This window comes from Hydractinia symbiolongicarpus, chromosome 12, assembly GCF_029227915.1.
Source record: "Hydractinia symbiolongicarpus strain clone_291-10 chromosome 12, HSymV2.1, whole genome shotgun sequence".
Classification (NCBI taxonomy): domain Eukaryota; kingdom Metazoa; phylum Cnidaria; class Hydrozoa; order Anthoathecata; family Hydractiniidae; genus Hydractinia; species Hydractinia symbiolongicarpus.
The window spans coordinates 15,705,420-15,725,810 of NC_079886.1; the positions used below are offsets into that span (position 1 = coordinate 15,705,420).

Consider the following 20,391-nt stretch of genomic DNA (forward strand, 5'->3'; position numbering starts at 1 on the left):
GTAACAAAATTAATCCTGTACACCACATAATAGGGAATGCTATTTTGGTGCAGGAAACAAAAATATAATGCAAGCCAATGCTGGGAATTTTAACCTATAAACAAAGAAGTCATAAACAGAGTCTATACTTAAACTGTACAACTACTTGTAGGACACAAATATTTAAATTAAATTAAATATGGGAAGTTTAGCGGACGCTAATAATGATACACTAATAAAAAACATGTATTGTTATTTTATAGCTTTTTAAAGAAATATGGTCAGTCAGGCCCGTAAAACGACTGATTAAATTGCGTTCGCCCAAATATACATTGTCCCAGAATACAAAACTCCTGATAATATGAAAGACTCTGGTTTTTAAAAGTAGACAACTTCATACAAAAAATAAAAAATAAATAACAGGTAATAAACCCAAATCTTGAAACATTGGTATACAGTACTGTAAAATGGTATCTTAATATCAACAATTGCGAAGCGTGTGTGACGAGAACGATATGTGATGGCTTTTTTTGCCCTACAATTTCTATTGCATTAAGCACATAATAGTGTCCTCGATGGGAGTCTCCATGCGTGACAATGTGTTAAATGTGAGAAATATTTTTTTTTTCTTAATGTGTAGGATAAAAAAAGACCAATGTGCTTATGCAACATGCTAATTGTGAACGCAGGAATCACAGTGTGTATATATGCTAAAATCAATTCTAGTAATGGAGAAGATTATAGCTGCATGTGTCTTATTATTGTATTTTTATATTAAGCTTATAAAAAATAAAAAAATATAAGTTTATATAAAAAATATATACAAAAAATAATTGTATTTTTAACATTTACTTGTACTTTCTTTAATATTTCAACACTAATAATCACTAAAGTTCTGGACACTAGGTTGTCAATAACACAGGGAAGTAAGACCTACCATACTGCCCTATTATCAAAAGCGAATCATTTCAATTTGTTCAATGTGATTGCAAAGATATAAACTGATTACATCTAAGACAAAAGAAAAATGTTCTTCAGGATTGTGTTATAGAGAGCGTAAAAATCAATTTCACAGTGCGAAAAAGTACTGAACAATAGATTTTAAATTTTTTTTACGTATTTTCTGATATTGTGAAAGGAGCAATAAAATCAGAATTATATTTTATTGGTTTTTGCTTTACAGACACTTTTTAAATAATATGGTAGCTGATATCATTCAGTTCTATGAAGACAATAATCTATCTTATAGCAATCATGACATGCATGATGGAGGGACATGATGCCAAGATACCTTTTTCCAGTAATGTAAAACTTTCTAATATATCTAAAAATCTTGGAAGATCAATCTAGGGAAACAGGACATCACAGAGGAAATTCTTTAACTTTTCACTAAATTAATTTTTAAAAATGTGTCTTGATATGGTCTTTTAGTCTTGGCATATTTTTTGGCTTCTCTGAACACAAATGGCATTTTAAAGGTGTTTCAAGCATCTGTTTGTAAAAGAAATTATCGATCGTAACACATCCTTCATCTTCCAGTTGTTTTAACACTGATGATACAGGTCTAAAAAAATCAGTTGTGAATGAATTCCAATGTCTTTTGTGCCGTAGATATTTTGAATCAAAGTCCATACTGATAACGTGCATGTGCATTAAGGTCATACTTGGTACTGCATGGAAACCTTTCCAAAAAGTGGCTTTCCTATCATTCTTTTGTATGCTAGATTCAAGGCCTTGTGCAACATCGATCATGTGCTTTAAAAGATCGATATGTGTACTATTTAATGATTTAACACTTGAAATATTTTCGGCTTTTACAATCACCAGATAATGATATTTTGCCTTTGGGTATTTGTCTTTAATAACTGAAACCAAATTCGTTTCAAGCTCAATGTTACTTTCATTTCTTAGAGCTTGTTTTAAGCCTTGTGTCCAATGACCTTTTATTTCATTTTTATATCTTTTTGAAGTAGTTGGTTTATCCTCTGATAAGGATGGTCTTTTCAGGCAAGGATGATATTCCATTTCATTCATCTCCTAGATTTACATAGTAATAAAAGATAAGAACTAGATTGCTGTTACAAGTGCTACGTCTGTCTGTAACAGACAAAGAGGAAATATTCTTAACAAATTATAATAAACAGATTGACGTCAATAGCATTTTTAAAAATAGTGAAGCTCTCGTTTTCAACTTTTTACAAAGTGAAAATGAAAATTTATACTAAAAGTAGCAAATCAATAAAGAATATTTAAAAAGTTGACCAGAAAAATAATCTTAACAAGAAACACTGTACGTTAAAAATTTCCTTCATTAGCCTTAAAGATTCTGAAATTGGAAGTAGACCTTGAAAACCGCAGATAGGTTTCATGTATTTTACTTTACTCTACTGTATTTTACTTTGTATTTTACGGCTCTTCGCACATCAATGGGAAGGTAGGTTCTATGGGACTTGTACTCCATGCTTTATATTCAAACTTTTGTGTATGAAATTGATTATTTTGCCATGGCTTTGAGCTTTTCAGAATAAGAAAGATCTGGTTATCACACCATTATACTTTTTCAAAGCATGAAAAATAATTTTATGGGCTAAACTAAAAGTTTAGCACATGTTAATTGGGATTACAGAAGGAAAGGTGTGTCTCCATTAACTCCTAGTATAAGGCTAACCTGGTTCACTAGTGTTTTGTCATTCTGCATTATTAATTTTACAGATGTGGTGGTGACCTATGAAAAATAGTCAACACTATATTTATTAAACCAAAACAACAGACTTTCTTAAGCTTGTTAGTTAAGGCCATAGGTCCATACCACAACCAGGGGGTTAAAATATGGAGTAGAACACAGTAAGCCTCTTGATCTTGAACAGTTCAGACCTTTGCCTGCCCACCCTCCCTGATTAATGACTGATTAGTTCTGTTTTGTTTTCTTCTATAATCGGCACACTAATACAACATTGGCAATGGCATGAGGACAATAACAATCTAGTATACGTTATATCACTCACGTTTCTATGGTCACGTAAATACGACGTTGGTGATGGAATGAGAACAAGAACAAACTGACACATTTATATGCATTCATTGATGTGGATGGTGACTGGATGCACGGCACAGCGCAGTCTGATGGTCGTTGTTTGATTTAGCTTCAAGGTTTCCTTGCAGAGGGGCATGTTTCAATTGGCTGATAGACCCCACCAAGGTTTCAGTCCAGAGGCAGAATCAACCATCTCTGTGCCATTTTCCTTCTTATAATTCAACTAATTCTGGTAGGGGTACCAGGCTTTCTGAGTTATTCCGTTTAAGCTCAGAGTTGTATGTTCTTTACAGTGATAGGGTTAAGTAAGTTTTTTGTGCAGAGCGTGTCACTTTATGTCAGTCTGTTATAACAAGACAAGTGTTTAATTGTCATTAGTTGTCATGTACTGTCAAAAGCCGGTTGTCAAAATGTGAAAAGAAGCCAGTGGCCATAAGGTCAACAAAAAGAAGCCCATGGGCCAATCCTTACAATAAAAACCTCACCATAATAGACATGTACAGTACAGTCCAGATGTAAGTGTACGCTCAACTTGCAAAAATAATTGCTTTCATTAAAAAAAACAATAGGATAGCGAGTTCCTTTCAAATTGCGCGAAAATAATTGCTTCGTGTTAAAAACAAAAGCATAGCAAGAAACATTGTTTAAAAACAATACTCTGCGCGAGAATAAATTAAACGCGAAGGCCATTGAATTTATATTTTTTTAACAACGAAACTAATTATAGTAATGCGATTTAATCTCGATTTATTTAAAAAAACACAAGCTCTTTTAAAAAACAACAAGTCCAATGATCTAAATATTTAAAAAAAACATTTCTATCGCCGCTTTTCGTTTTTAAACTTTTAAAATGTGATCTAAAAAAGCTTTTCTATAGCGGTTTTTCGTTTTTAAACTTCTAAAATGCGATCTAAAAAAACATTTCTATCGCCGTTTTCCGTTTTTAAACTTTTAAAATGCGATCTAAAAACGCTTTTCTATAGCAGTTTTTCGTTTTTAAACTTTCACAATGCGATCTAAATAAACATTTCTATCGCCGTTTTCCGTTTATAAACTTTTAAAATGTGATCTAAAAAAACATTTCTATCGCCATTTTTCGTTTTTAAACTTTTAAAATGCGATCTAAAAAAACATTTCTATCGCCGTTTTTCGATTTTCAACTTTTAAAATGCGATCTAAAAAAAACATTTCTATCGCCGTTTTTCGTTTTTAAACTTTTAAAATGCGATCTAAAACAACATTTCTATCGCCGTTTTTTTTTTTTTTAAACTTTTAAAATGCGATCTAAAAGTTTCAATCTTTGTTATGATATAATAATTTCTATCTATATAATTACTATAAAAGCTTTATTTAACCTGCGCAACCAACAATGCCTTTTCGCTAGTTTATTTAGTTTCCACGCAAAACTTTTGTTTAATAAAAATATTAAACAATGGCTCTTCGTGTCACATTGATAGAGTTGATAACATTTGCAATATGCTATTGGGAATAGTTATGTTAACACTATTTGACAATAGTTATGCGCAGTTATAATAAGCTATTTTTTCTTCAATAATCTTTTGTTTATTACGCACAAGTTAATGACTTACAAGACTCGCAAGATAATTAATAAGAACAAAAGACAAACAACTACCGCCTCCGAGAAAAAGGTGTGAAACTTGAGCGTACGCGTACGCTTACATCTGGACTGTACTGTAGTGTCAAGAGTCGATTGTCATCATGTCCAAAAGAAGCCAGTGGCCATATGGTGCAGTTAAAAGAAGCCCTATGGGCCAACCTTTGCAATAAACACTCACCATAATAGTCATATAGTGTCAAGAGTCAAGAGTCCGTTGTCTAAGGCATGTAGTGCCAATTGTCTTGTCTGTTACAATATCAGTAATTTGTCAATTGTCTTGTCTGGTACAATGTCAGTAATTTGTCAATTGTCTTGTCTGTTACAATGTCAGTAATTTAATTCAGCACATAATTTCTAACGAAGCCCTAGCACCTCAACCCATACCCCAAATATAACTGCAAACTATTTAAGAATACATTTTCTACCACTACTTTGTTTCGTTTTCACTTCTGAACCATACCAATTAATCAAGACATGCCACAAGAATTATGAGAGCCTAAAAAAAGAAAGCTTTATACTTCTCTTTGCAATTGCCACACATGTTGGAAGCTCTCAGGCATTTACACTATCAGGGTTTTTTTTACTTCCCAAAGATTCATGACCCCTTTCATGGAATTCTTATGCTAAAACCAATGCACTAGTGCGAGATATCCTAGCGCCCTTGGGTCGATTAGGCAATTATTTTTTGCAGTGAGTCCTTGTGTCAATTGTTTACTAGCCCTGGCTGTTCGTCTGTGCACACCCACATTTTGAAGCAGGTGCCTTTTTTAATATATATTTGACCAAATCAACCGGATGATAATTGATTATTCAGGTCAGATATAATGTGAATCCCAAGTTTGTTGCTTGTCTTTTTAGATGTTATTTCATAAAACAAAATTATACCCCACCAATGAAAACAAGTTTATCAATTTCATACTCTCAATAACAACTTTGTTATATACCTTTTATAATATTCCCACTTATCTGTGCAGTCACTGTCAGAAATACTTATATCAATGGTATTTTCCTATATCAACTTCTATGGTAACCTGCACTTCAGAAAGCAAAATTTTAGAAAAAAGAACGTAACGTATATAAAGCAAAATTTTAGTATAAGGAAAGATTTTAATAATCTATTCTTTCCATCCTGGTCCATAAAAAGGTTATTTACTTAATTGCTGTGATCTGATTGCTTGATTACGGTACTCTTTTCTCAACTAATAAATAGCCAAAAATATATAATGTAGATACCTTATTCCATGAAATTAACGAGTCATGAAATTAACGCAGGTTTTCAAAATTCGCGTTAATTTAATGACCGTTAATTATTTGCTGTGTTAATTTAAAGACTGTTAATTTCATGACTCGTTAATTAAAATGCTGTTAATTTGGTGACTTTTTTATAATTAAAACCTAAACAACCTAAAAATACTTTTTTTTACAAATTTACTACTGTTTCCTCCTCATCGGACAATAGCTAAACAGGTTGTTTTTTTCAGCGATCTTTTTTAAAATAGCTTTTGTATCATTTTCATACTCTGATCAGAGTGGAAAATTATCTGAAAGCACTTTTTCTTTCAAAGTTTTTAAAATTTTTACATTCTTTTTTCAAACAACAAAATTTTTTATTTGGATTTCCAAACCGTGCTTACTAAAACAGGAAACCACCAAAAACCACCAGGAAACGAGCAGAAATGAGCAGGAAACAAACAGAAACGACCAGAAACCAGCAGTTAACAAATAATAAAACCTGTGCTCTCTCTCTCTGTGACCCATGGAGGACTCACCAGAGTAAAATAGCGCTTTACCCTGCAATATTTATTTTCACATATAATATCTTCAAAACCCCAGCTCGTTTTAAACTCGGCCGAAAGCTTCGTTTTCATGTAACTGACTGCACGATTTTCCCGTGACTTTGCGAAAAAAGTTTTGTGTGAAAGAAAAGAAAAACATGTCTAGACATTTAAAAATCATTCATGAAGAAACTTCTAAATTTGTTTAATTTTTGTTCAATATGAAATAGTTGTTGCTCGCGATATGCATGATCCATGTCATTTTTAGTTGCCTACTTAAACCGTTAATAGGACAGGAATGTTGAAGATATCATACAAGCTCGTCTCCAGGGCTCTTGTACCCTTATGTGTTGGCATATCATAGGCGTAGAAGAGCCCTGGAGACGAGTTTATCATACCCAGACATAGAAAAACCAAAATAAAAATTTTATAAATTTCCAGACATGCGTGAAACAAAAATTTCATTCATTTCACCATTCATTCTTTTCGAGTTTTTCCTCTGCCGCACAGGTTGTTATTTTCCAGCGGTTATGAAGATGATATCAAATGCGCGAACGTGTAACCATCAAGCTAAAAAAGAAGAAAGTTGTTAAGTGGGACCCTGAATAAGTGGAACTTTCACTAATTTCGGAGCAAATTTCTCGGTCCATTAAACCTCCTTACTAAATCCAAGCAAAAATACTTCGCTTAAGAGAAAAGACCCCAGATAAGCAGGACCTTTTTTTACGGTCCCTTGAGCAAAAAAACTTTGGCTAAGTGAGACATCAATGCAATGGCTTCCCAGAAAAAAACAAAAAATAAATGAAACTTGGGCGCATAATCAAGCATTTTGGTAACCTTTTTCGCCTGTCATATAGCCATTTGCTCTTGTATTTTGGGCTTTTTGATGGTTTTCTGCTCGTTGTTTTTGTCGTTTACTGCTCGTTTCTGCTTGTTACCTGGTTGTTTCTGGTGGTTTCTGCTCGTTTTCGGTCGTTTCCTGTTATAGTAAGTACGTTTCCAAACCTCCTTGTAATAAAGGAGACCACTTTATTACCTTGGATTCGAGTGTTGCTGTAATTTTTGCTTCGAATGATATTGCATATTCTTAAATTTGCGTTAATTAAACAGATTTTTGAAAAACAACCTTTCTGAACCGCGTTAATCAAATACCTTTTACAAAAATATTTCATTGAACCGCGTTAATTTTTGACTCGTTAATTTCATGGAATAAGGTATATGGCAACTTCCATGGCATAAGACAGGGGAGCAGCCAGCGTTAGTCAACCACCTGAACTACAACCAACTGACAATTCAGCCATGCAAAAGCCATTTTCAAGTACACAAGTCATAAAAGAATTACAATCTGTAATCAATGTATACAATCTGTAATTACAATCAATAATATCGAATGGTACGATCATAAACTTATCCTAAGGGGGAATTGTTTATCTGAAAAAATAATAATGGCAGAGACACAATATTTCTATTGAGAATTGGCTTTTTCCTACGGATCAACAAAATCTGTTTTATTAACTTCAAATCAAAATTATTAGTGGTGGAGGAGAGTATAGAGAAAGTTTTTCACCCATTACCGTAATTATTCTAATTTAGTGCGGCCGAAAAAATAATTATTTTGGATATGCCGCATTAATAATTCGGCGTGGCTAAAGAACCGGTACCAGCTCTTTAACTAAAGAACCGGTAAATGTTTAGCCGGCTCTTTAACTAAAGGGCCAGTAAATTTTTAGGTCACGTGATTAATCTAGACCACCATGCTATACGGAGTGCATTCCCTCCATGCGCGCTCTTTCCAAAATGGTTCTCATTGCGGAAGGTTAGTTGTACTCTTCGTTTGAAGAATTATAACAAAATTAGCTTGTATAAGCAGAGAAATTGTACTGAATTGTGGATAAGGGATTGTAAAACTATAAAAGCAGCACAGGGAAGGGTTAAAAATGAATTAAATCCTGATTTGAAATATTACGAGTTAAAGTATGCTTGTGTTAGCGGAGGAAGGTCGCTCAAATCACTTGGGTCATCAGGATTGCGAACTTCATCGTAAGGAATTTTTTTTTTTATGTATGCTTTTTTGTGAGAAGATTCTCCTAAATTGTCAAAATTATACAAAAGATTTTTTACTGCAGATGGACATCTTATAATTGTTAAAGGCAAAGATTAACCAAGAAAAATGTAACAATTTAAACAGGTAGATGTGCATAGAATAAGGCATACTTACCTCACTGACAGGATTTACTTGCAAGTGTTTTCCATCCTTATAGACACTGGTATAGACATGGTAAAGGGGCATCCTTGTTGCATAGTTCTATGGAAAACATTACAAAATAAAAGAGCTGACAATTTAGAAGAATCTTCTCACAAAAAGCATAAATCAATCCATTATCCACAATTCAGTAAAATTTCTCTGCTTATACAAGCTAATTTTGTTATAATTCTTCAAACGAAGAGTACAACTAACCTTCCGCAATGAGAACCATTTTGGAAAGAGCGCGCATGGAGGGAATGCACTCCGTATAGCATGGTGGTCTAGATTAATCACGTGACCTAAAAATTTACTGGCCCTTTAGTTAAAGAGCCGGCTAAACATTTACCGGTTCTTTAGTTAAAGAGCTGGTACCGGTTCTTTAGCCACGCCGAATTATTAATGCGGCATATCCAAAATAATTATTTTTTCGGCCGCACTAAATTAGAATAATTACGGTAATGGGTGAAAAACTTTCTCTATACTCTCCTCCACCACTAATAATTTTGATTTGAAGTTAATAAAACAGATTTTGTTGATCCGTAGGAAAAAGCCAATTCTCAATAGAAATATTGTGTCTCTGCCATTATTATTTTTTCAGATAAACAATTCCCCCTTAGGATAAGTTTATGATCGTACCATTCGATATTATTGATTGTAATTACAGATTGTATACATTGATTACAGATTGTAATTCTTTTATGACTTGTGTACTTGAAAATGGCTTTTGCATGGCTGAATTGTCAGTTGGTTGTAGTTCAGGTGGTTGACTAACGCTGGCTGCTCCCCTGTCTTATGCCATGGAAGTTGCCATATACCTTATTCCATGAAATTAACGAGTCAAAAATTAACGCGGTTCAATGAAATATTTTTGTAAAAGGTATTTGATTAACGCGGTTCAGAAAGGTTGTTTTTCAAAAATCTGTTTAATTAACGCAAATTTAAGAATATGCAATATCATTCGAAGCAAAAATTACAGCAACACTCGAATCCAAGGTAATAAAGTGGTCTCCTTTATTACAAGGAGGTTTGGAAACGTACTTACTATAACAGGAAACGACCGAAAACGAGCAGAAACCACCAGAAACAACCAGGTAACAAGCAGAAACGAGCAGTAAACGACAAAAACAACGAGCAGAAAACCATCAAAAAGCCCAAAATACAAGAGCAAATGGCTATATGACAGGCGAAAAAGGTTACCAAAATGCTTGATTATGCGCCCAAGTTTCATTTATTTTTTGTTTTTTTCTGGGAAGCCATTGCATTGATGTCTCACTTAGCCAAAGTTTTTTTGCTCAAGGGACCGTAAAAAAAGGTCCTGCTTATCTGGGGTCTTTTCTCTTAAGCGAAGTATTTTTGCTTGGATTTAGTAAGGAGGTTTAATGGACCAAGAAATTTGCTCCGAAATTAGTGAAAGTTCCACTTATTCAGGGTCCCACTTAACAACTTTCTTCTTTTTTAGCTTGATGGTTACACGTTCGCGCATTTGATATCATCTTCATAACCGCTGGAAAATAACAACCTGTGCGGCAGAGGAAAAACTCGAAAAGAATGAATGGTGAAATGAATGAAATTTTTGTTTCACGCATGTCTGGAAATTTATAAAATTTTTATTTTGGTTTTTCTATGTCTGGGTATGATAAACTCGTCTCCAGGGCTCTTCTACGCCTATGATATGCCAACACATAAGGGTACAAGAGCCCTGGAGACGAGCTTGTATGATATCTTCAACATTCCTGTCCTATTAACGGTTTAAGTAGGCAACTAAAAATGACATGGATCATGCATATCGCGAGCAACAACTATTTCATATTGAACAAAAATTAAACAAATTTAGAAGTTTCTTCATGAATGATTTTTAAATGTCTAGACATGTTTTTCTTTTCTTTCACACAAAACTTTTTTCGCAAAGTCACGGGAAAATCGTGCAGTCAGTTACATGAAAACGAAGCTTTCGGCCGAGTTTAAAACGAGCTGGGGTTTTGAAGATATTATATGTGAAAATAAATATTGCAGGGTAAAGCGCTATTTTACTCTGGTGAGTCCTCCATGGGTCACAGAGAGAGAGAGCACAGGTTTTATTATTTGTTAACTGCTGGTTTCTGGTCGTTTCTGTTTGTTTCCTGCTCATTTCTGCTCGTTTCCTGGTGGTTTTTGGTGGTTTCCTGTTTTAGTAAGCACGGTTTGGAAATCCAAATAAAAAATTTTGTTGTTTGAAAAAAAATGTTTAAAATTTAAAAACTTTGAAAGAAAAAGTGCTTTCAGATAATTTTCTACTTGGATCAGAGTATGAAAATGATACAAAAGCTATTTTAAAAAATATCGCTGAAAAAAACAACCTGTTTAGCTATTGTCTGATGAGGAGGAAACAGTAGTAAATTTGTAAAAAAAAAGTATTTTTAGGTTGTTTAGGTTTTAATTATGAAAAAAGTCACCAAATTAACAGCATTTTAATTAACGAGTCATGAAATTAACAGTCTTTAAATTAACACGGCAAATAATTAACGGTCATTAAATTAACGCGAATTTTGAAAACCTTAGGACCTCAACCAGAGCTTTGAGAAGAGAACCCTTTGAGTATGGGACTCTCCCCTACTCAATTGCGCATGCTCGAAATTTTGTTGATGTCAGCATTATTCCCGCTAGTCGCTATTGCGCATGCGTAGGATTCTTATCGGTATTTCCGGAATTGTCGGATTTGTCGGAATTGCCGGAAGGGGTGGATTCGGGAATTTCGGTGAATTCCCCTTTTGCAATGATGCCGTGTGCGTGTGCCTGAACGCACCATTTATATCTCTCTGGTGGTATAGGTCCGGAAACAAATCTCAAAACCACACACCGGAGCCTCAACAGGGCAAAACCAGGTCAAATATCAATATTTTTAAGATGTAATGATTTTTTCCAAAAAATGACACTTAATAAATGGCAGCAAGCAAGCATATGGATGATAGCAATATGGGCCCTAAGGAAACGATGGTTATTGACTCCTTATGGGAGTCTGTCAGATTAGTATCATATACAATCCTGATCCTTATAGGGGCAAAGAAGGCTCTAGGGGTTTCTAGACCTGGCACTAAGATGGACTTGGAGGACGGTCTGAAGCTCGCAGGCTATATGACGGAAGCTATTTTGTTCGACGAATACGCTATTAAGCAAGGATGATACAAAAAATCGTTGATACCTCCAAAATAGACCATGTGATAAAACTCGTGTTTGTCCCTAAGCACAAAAACGAGTTATGGAAGGAACCAAGATTTGTTCAAAATGTAAACGCTTTTTAGTCTTAAACCAGTTCAAGATCAAGGGAAATAGTGAATCTACGAGTACGTGTATTCCCTGCCTTGATAAAAAGAAACTGTCAAAGGATCGCAAGCGTGTACATCCATAAAACCTCTGCATGAGCTCATAATTATGTTGCAGGATCATATTCAAGCGATCATATTTACTGAGGGTAATAATTGGGAGAACTTCGAATTGTATATCCACTACAAGACACCCTTTGGATACAAGGAAACTAGCAGGTCTCCAACGCTCGCTGATGTTGCTAAGGCACTGCACAAGACGTATACCGTAATACTAAATGGAAACCACATATTGTAAGCATTGCAGGCACCTTCTAACCCTTGACAAGTTTAAAATTAGGGGCAGTAGTCGAACCAAGAGCTGTATAGATTGCCTGGATAAAGCAAAGGCGAGGCGGCGTACTAAGGACATCAAGGATGTTGAATATGACATAGACCCTATCAATATTGATAAGGAAATTCGAGGGCTTAAGGCTCTTGTATACCTTGTTGACATATAACATTATACCCCAGTACACTGAACTCATCGGAGAGAGCCCGGACAATACAATACTCGTCAAGCCATACCGCAAAGTACTGCGGTACCTGCAGGGAAAATTAATGTATACTCCACTACCCCTCGAATAAAAGACCAACAATACCAAGCTCTGCCCTGCCTGTCGAGGGTCTTTGGTGAACAATTACGGCGGTGTATGGATTTGTTCTGCATGTGCCACAATATACCCCAAGATTCACGACAGGTCGAATTATTGAAATAAAATGTTGGACATTGTGGGAAACCCTCACACAGCAATTTACACAGGGCCCACAAGTTGTGGCAAGACACAGCGTGTTCTGAACATCCTGGAAAATGAGTTTAAAAAACACTACCACAATATTGTCATACTGTTCCCTACCCTGAAATGGAATAAGACATGCCTTGAGAGGTCCTCACTTTGAAAGGATAACTATGTGTTTCTGATTGATCCTAAGGACCAGTTATTTGAATGGATTCAGAAATTGTCGTCGTTATTGGCGGCCAAGGACACGTTGTTTGTGGTTGACGACGTTATAGCCGATGAAAGCCTCGACAAGCGGAGACAATCCCTACTTGAATTGGCTATTTCGGGAAGGCATCGCAAACACAGTCTTTGGTTACTTACCCAAAGCTATATCGCCTTGCCCAAGAATCTGAGGAGCCAAAAGAAGGCCCTGTTTTTGTGGTATCCACATGAACGCTCGGATATGAAAATGATAGACGAAGAGACGAATTTGTTCCCCGACTGGCCAAATATCAAGGCCAAGCTGAAAAAATCCAAGCATGCATGCCTATATGTGAGATTGGAGCATCCCAGGACCTGGAAAATCCTCGAGTGACCAAGTTGAAATCCTCTGGCTTACGTTGATATATTAGAAAGATGTCGTCGCAAGTTATGTTCAACACAGGAGCCATAGAGATCCTGTCCGACGACCAGGATCAACCTATGTTTAAAAGGGCTGATTTGAGACTGGGTAATGAAAATATTAAAAATATGACAATACCTTCAACGTTGCTATCTACTAGGTCCGAAATAGTAGGGTTCAAGGGGGCATCTTGGAAATGCCCTTTTGGTAAGGCGAAAAATAGGCATAATGTATTCGTCACATTTGAGGGCGCCCTCAAAATTGTGCGTAGGTCAAAAAAGCCCAGGGCTGTAGGGGTTATCAAATGGCTAGCCCGAGCAGGTATGAAAAAATTACAAGATGATTTCAAGGAGCGGCGTAAAGCCCTTGAGGACAGAGATATTGCCGTCGCTATTCTCGAGAACGATCTTGACTCCAGGGATGAACAACTTGTGGAGCTGTGGTACGAACTCGAAGTACAGACCCAGAAAAATGCGAGGCTCAAAGAACGGTACGTACCACATGCTCAGGATCCAGGTAAGGACGACGTCATCATGATATACAGAAAACATAGTGCACAGGATAACGATGAATACCATCATCTTCCATACTACTGTGTGCGGGTTCAAAGATGTATTATCCGTACCAAAAGGAGATGATTCGAGGATAAATACCCAAAATCCGAGGAGATTGTTGTTATCGACAACCCCAATGGTAAACACGCCTTTAATCGGTTTGAGGAGGATGGGCATGTAGAACGTTTCAGGAACTATTTTGGGCTAATCGACCTCACCCGGGATGATCTGTATGATCTGGGTTTTACGGCACTAGAGGACTAGCAGTCGCTAATTTTTACTACTCTTGCGGGTAGTAAAAATTATGGGGTTGAAGGGCCAGAGTGCCACCCTACTCCGATCAGGTATGCTAATTGAAGGGGTCTACTAAGCCTTCACATGTTCCGGAGGAACCTGAACATCCTCCGGTATCTGCATGAGTTCCTCCGAAACAAAGCTCCTTTCAGGACCGTCTTTTAGATAGTATAAAACACGGCTACCCGCTACTATATGGTCCAACCTATACATTTTACTACTCTACCAGGCGTCGGTGGCAGCGTGCTCCTCTCCGGGTTGCAGCAGATAGAGGTAGAGACCATCCTCAGGTAAGGGTCTTTACTCTGGGTATTGCTGACTTTTTGCAAGCGGCACATCCTCAAGCTTGATCGCCTTGTTAGGTTTCATATCGATCATGGCAGTCTTGGCATTGTTTAGACTTTTGATGATGGTGTATAAGTGCTTGACCAAAATGGTACTAGGCTCGTCGGAACCCAATTCCTGCGCATCCTGAGGTTTGAAGAGCCTTTCGGCAAGTACCTTGTTGTAAGACTCTACAAAGGCCGTAAATGTGTGGTGGTATTTTGTGGTAGCCCGTTTAATCTCAACCCCCTTATCCTCCAGCAGCTTGGTTACATCAGATTTAAACTCACTACCGTTGTCACACTAACATATTCGCGGCCTCGCTGACTTTCTTGGTGCGCAGGGGTCTAGCTACTTTATACCTTCAGGCCACGTTAATACCCGTGAGAATATACTTGTAGGTGTTTCCATACAACCGATCATGGGGCATGTACAGCAGATCAAACTGATACATTTCGTTGGGTGCTGTAACGGTAGAATAGGGGTAGTCTATACGTTTCGGCCCCTTGAGATGCCGTAGTCATAAGAGTTGACGGGATAGCCAGTGGGTTACCAGCTTTTTGGATAGACCGCTCTTCCCCGCGAATAAGTTGATAGCTTTTCGCCCGGTCCACAGATGTTCTGGGGTAAAGTAAATATTGCCTAATATTTCCGCCTCCTCATCTGTAACGATATGTGATTTTAACATGTCTTTATTATACATGTTAAAAACGCGTTCTTATAAATATTTGTAAGCCACAAACCCTAGCAGGGATAAGGAGCCAAGGGCAGTTCACGAAGGCTTTTACCGCCCTTTAGCTGCATCTCAGTTTGCTCATTGAACCAGTCAAGCTTGGCTTGCCTTTTTCGTATCCACTCTGCCTGAGCCTCGTTAAGTTTTTCAACGGCATGGTCATGACGCCTGCGCTCTGCCTCACCGTGTCCCAAAAGGTTACTGAATAGAAAATTTGTTCCACTGAATGCAAGGGCGTTTATGGCCGCCCGACCACTATCACAGCTATTGTCGCCATGTTTCTTTATTCAATATTCCACACCATTGAGCCTACCACCAAGGATGTTCATTTGGCCGTCTTGAAACGAAGTATACATAGCATGTAAAATCCCCAGTTCCATCGGCCTTTTTTGTCATATGCAACGTTATCCCATCACTTAGACGTTTTAGGGGTCTTCCGCTACCATGTAAAATATCATCGGAAGAGGCTTGAAAATCAATGAATAACGCATATCTCTTGTTGAAGAATTGGCCAATGGTTACATTACTGTCGTGAGCACCGAAAATGCTGATAATCTGCTCGAGGTGGTCCTTGGGAAGCATGGCATTGGAGTATAGCTCATTGGGTTCCCCCTCAACGGTTATACTAATACTCTCGATCCTGGAATTATAGAAAACCTCATTGACAACAGCATAGGGTTTCACTTTCCCGAGATCTACAAGGAACAGCAAGATGCCCTTCAAGGATTTGGCAGGAGTGTCAATTTGGAGGTTGTAACTAGTATCTGCCTTTTTCATCATGACTACTTTGCTACGAAGTATCCATTCGTATTGTAGAGCCAATCTTGCATACCTTGACATCATAACGCCCGCGAGACCTTCATGAGTAATCTTGTCAAACTCGAGCTTGATATTAGTGATTTTGTAGGCAGCGTCAGACATTTTTCCAAAGGGTATGCAAAAGGTGTTACCATACGCGGCAACAATCGCCTCCTGCTCATCCGTACCTACATGGTCGCTGGCTTTGACTTGCAGGGCCCTTATGGTCCCGTCATTAGGGTTTATACCATCCAGGATGAGGTTGTTATCTCTGTCAAATTTCGGCATCCAGAGGTCCTGGTACACTGCCAGGACATTGTAATCCAGGATGTTCTGTACCTCCTTACCCTCCAACGTAATGCGTAGATTTTTTACCAGGCTTTTGCCTATGTTCGACACGATCGTACGCTTTGTATTTGTCCCTGTTAACGTCAGGTCGAATAAGAGCTTTAGACTACCCGGAAAAATGACATCGTTCTGGGGCATGTTGGGAATATCAACGTACAGGTCTTCGTTCTGATTAATCGTGATTGGTATGTGAGGTATCTGAACCCTCTGTTTCCTTCCTTTGATACCGAAAAGCTGCTTTGTTTCTGCGTAGGGGTCTAGAGTCGTTCCGAATGCATTCATGTTTATTATAGGATAAAGATGTTCTAATAAAATGGCAGATAATTCGATATTTACGCATGAAGGTGATATTGGTAGAGATGATAAAGGTGATAAGGAAGACACGCCGTCAACGCAACAACTCCCTGGAACATCGGGGACCTCAACCCAGGACAACAGCAGGAAGGTGCGCGTAGGCGATTGGGGGTTGGGTATGGAGTTGGCCGAAACTATACTTCTTAAATCAAAGGTTGATAGTCTTTACACGAATCTTAGGGATGGGCTGGGGCTTATGCTTAATGCGATACATTACGACAGGTTTAGAATAGGGGAGGATAACCAACTTGTTGTTAAAAAGATTGTGACGGGAAAAAGATCCCTACCAGAAGTAGTGCTAACGTTGCAAGATGGTAACTTTCCAACTATTAAACAGCTCAGAAGTAGGCTAGGTAGTGCGCGTATGAAGGCCATAGGTTTTGATGATTATCAAACATCCAACAAAATGGAAGCGATCCATGGCCTCGCAAATGAGGCCGATGTTCTTGTATTAAATAGGGAGAAGGAGGGGGTAAGGAGGCATCGGATGAGATGATCCAGATGGAAACATTAGACAGTGTTCAAAATTTTGCAAACAATATAAAGGGTTTTGTAGATACTTCATTTCCCAGTATCGACGACGATGCCCCCGAGGTTGATATGAGGCAAATAAAGCTCGAAATTTAAAACTTAGGATAGCAAAATCAATACGAAAGAGGCTAAATTGAAAGTACTTAAGAAGAAGGCCAGAACGAAAAGAAATAAGAACATTGACAAACTTGAGAGGGATATTGAAAAACTTGAAGAAGAATAGGAAGGATATACTTAGCAAACATGGGCTGCTATTGGAGGAGATTTTTAAGCATCGGGAAAATATCAAGGCCGAGTTGATGAAGATCGCCGGAGATGACATGTCTTTGCTGGAGAAGAGTAAAATACTCTTCAGGGAGCAGGGTATAACCATAGCGAGTATCGTCTCCGCTATTGGCCTACTGGTTTCCACTATTGTGCTCTCCGTCACGGGAGGAAGTGCAGCGGCAGGTGCTGCAGGGGGAGAAGTGCCGTGGATGGGGCTGGAAAAGGGTTTGTGGAGAAACAGTTTGAAAGGCTCGGAAACTTCCTTAATTACCTGGCATCCAAGGCAGGTAATGCATCACCGGGAGTAATCGGTACCGTAGTCTCCTTCTTTCTGAGGGTAGCGTCAACTATTGTGAAATATGCGGCCAAGCATCTGTACATGGCCATTGCGGCTGCTGCCGGGTTTGTTGTGCTCTATATGAGGAAATAGGTCTATTTTTAAGCCATATAATGGCAGTTATGACACCTACCCCTATCGTTATTTATGCGGCCTTGGTATCCTCATGCTGGTTTTGTGGCGTTTGCTTGGGTATAGGAGGTGTAGCATGTTTGGGAGGTATAGATGGTATAGCCTGTATGGTATGATCGGGTGTATGTATGGGAGGTGTAATAGGTGTGGTATGCTTTGGATGTATAGGAGGTGTAGTATGCATAGGTGGTTTGATAGTATGCTTGGGTGGTGCAGTATGTATGGGTGGTTTGATAGTATGCCTGGGGGGCGTAGTATGCCTCACAATAGGCTTGTTGTTCACAACGACCTGCACCCCCACGTTTACATTAGCAGGTGCTATGAGGATATTGTTGTTGTAACCCACAGTTTTTCCTATGCGCAGGTTCATGTCGGAAGGCAGCATGTACACGCCGGGGATGACGGCAAAATTTACCGGAGTTCGGGCATATTGCAACACCCTCTGGCATTCCGTAATGTCATGCCCCACATTTTCCTGACGTTGGACCATGGCCTCAAATTTCTGCAATAAAATTTGCCTTGCTGTATAGTTGTCTGTGCCGGAGACAAGTAAGGATGCTTTTACCCCTGCTTGCGATCATAGCAAAAGGACCACATAAACCCGGATACTTTTACTTAGCTTAGTCAGGCCCTCCGATGTTAGGCCCTGGCTTGTGGGGATGATAAATTTAGCCCACCATCTACCATTCGTCAACGACGACATGACAGCCTTGAACTTATACAAAGCATTGGCATCTGCACCGTATTCTCGACATACCTGTGCATACCCGGAGGTTGAGTAGTGGTTTTTGTACTGGAAGAAACCTTCGTCATACGGCATGGGCACCTTCATTCTTGCCAATATACGACGCATGTGGTAATATACATGGAATTTAAAGATCGAATTAACAAGGGGCACGGAGCCCGTCAGATGCTTGGCAGATATGCCTAATGCGGTGCTTGCGCAATGGGTAGCGAAATTATCCTGGATATTCCTGTAGTGCAACGCCTGCCCTGTCCCACCCACCCTAACAGGGTCATTCAGCAGATTGGTGGGGATTTTTATGGCACATTTGGTAAACTCAGGAAGTGCAACATCAATGTGCGAGTCCGTAGACACGTACAAGCCCTGATGCTCCAAGTTGGTTACACTAAGTGCCCATTCTCCCCTGTTACTTTTGTACTTTGCCTTGGGGTTATACGAATACATGTTCATCCTTTCTTAAAACAAAGGATGAAACAACTGTACATCACCGATATCGAAAAGATTTCGATATTTGAGGACTACCTAGGGCAGGACACTCGTATGGCTCTGACATCGATCAGTATACAACCTATATGGCTGAACCTGTATAGTAACAACGAGTTTACTATACGTAAGGTAGGGCCCGATCAGAGGGTGACTCGGATCGAGATCCTGAATGGTTTGTACAGAACAGAGGATTTGGCGTCCATTGTGAATAACCAAACAGAGGACAAGATTAAGCTTTTTGTCCTGAAAATGGACTCTGGAGACTCCGTGTCAGTGATGGGTACTCGGTAGTGATAAATCGACAATTGCAAGAACTCTTAGGACTGCCCTGCGATCCCGCAAAAAAGTACTATATGAAGGGCGACTATGATGCATACTACAGGACCGATGTTTACCATAGATTCAGACTCGTTTGTCCGCAGTTGGATGAAGACAACTGCCTGCTTGATGGCAAAAAGTCTAAAATGCTGGCCTTGAGGATTAAAAAACCATATATTTTATAGGCCATACAAGACCTATAAAATATAAATATAAATTAGGAGCTGTAAACAGGAGGTGTGTCTACATAGTGCTTGCATACTGTAGAGATTGTAGTTTTTTTTAAATTTCGTCTTTTCCCTCTTCTCGGCCATAAGCAACTAACTTGGCACGCTCTTGTTCCTTGATACTATTCACAATCCTGTTAAAACGCTGCCGCATCTGTTCCTTCAAAAGCATATACCTCTGCTTTTCACGGCTAATCAGGCTGTACTGGTAGTTACTAACCACAACGTTTTCTACTGCCTTCGAGATGAGATCAACAACAGAGTTCAATTTACTTTCAGCGAGTAGCCTGATGCCCTCATGTTTTTTCGATTTAACACGGAGCCTTTTTGAAGCGTTCCGGAGACCGGCTTGACCTATCCCAGCCGCAATCGCGATTCCCCCCATGGCACGGCCAAGGGAACCCCCATGCCTGAGGCCATTGCTCCTATCCCAAGCCCGGACGTAATCACGCCTATACCGAGCAGTCCATGGTCGCAGAAGCGTACCCACGTATCATACATTTTAAATTTCTTCGCAAGCGTGTTCCGCTCCTTTATTTCATTTCGCAGATGTATCTTTATTTCCTCGATTTTTTAAGTCTGTAAACCTGTCCTTCATCCTGTATATCAG

The 20,391-nt window shown here is 38.5% G+C and overlaps 2 protein-coding genes across 3 annotated transcripts in view; both read right to left on the reverse strand.

Moving 5' to 3' along the window:
* LOC130622400 (INO80 complex subunit C-like) overlaps positions 1-19,071 on the reverse strand; it is a 63,455-nt gene extending 44,384 nt beyond the window's left edge. The window contains exon 1 of the mRNA XM_057437857.1: positions 19,062-19,071. The gene's annotated coding sequence lies outside the window, so the exon portion shown is untranslated. The remainder of the gene's footprint in view (positions 1-19,061) is intronic.
* On the reverse strand, positions 731-6,580 carry LOC130622398 (aprataxin-like). 2 transcript variants are annotated; one of them, XM_057437854.1, is made up of 3 exons: positions 2,985-6,580; positions 2,648-2,704; positions 731-2,016 (listed from the first exon to the last, which is right to left on the reverse strand). In XM_057437854.1, exons 1-3 carry the CDS (start codon positions 3,045-3,047, stop codon positions 1,381-1,383), a joined length of 756 nt encoding a protein of 251 aa, XP_057293837.1. In that variant the 5' UTR covers positions 3,048-6,580; the 3' UTR covers positions 731-1,380. The 2 variants fall into 2 exon arrangements, with proteins under 2 accessions (XP_057293837.1, XP_057293838.1); XM_057437855.1 differs by lacking the exon at positions 2,648-2,704 and having other exon boundaries at positions 2,985-4,230.
* Positions 19,072-20,391: the final 1,320 nt, after the last annotated feature.

What these genes read in the sequence shown, in the direction of transcription:
- LOC130622398 (XM_057437854.1), bottom strand. Translation starts at nt 3,047, where the DNA reads ATGTGTCAGTTTGTTCTTGTTCTCATTCCATCACCAACGTCGTATTTA. An exon ending in ATTTACGTGACCATAGAAAC is followed by an intron (nt 2,705 to 2,984) that starts GTGAGTGATATA and finishes TATTTTTCATAG; the next exon opens with GTCACCACCACATCTGTAAA. An exon ending in ACAAAACACTAGTGAACCAG is followed by an intron (nt 2,017 to 2,647) that starts GTTAGCCTTATA and finishes ATGTAAATCTAG; the next exon opens with GAGATGAATGAAATGGAATA.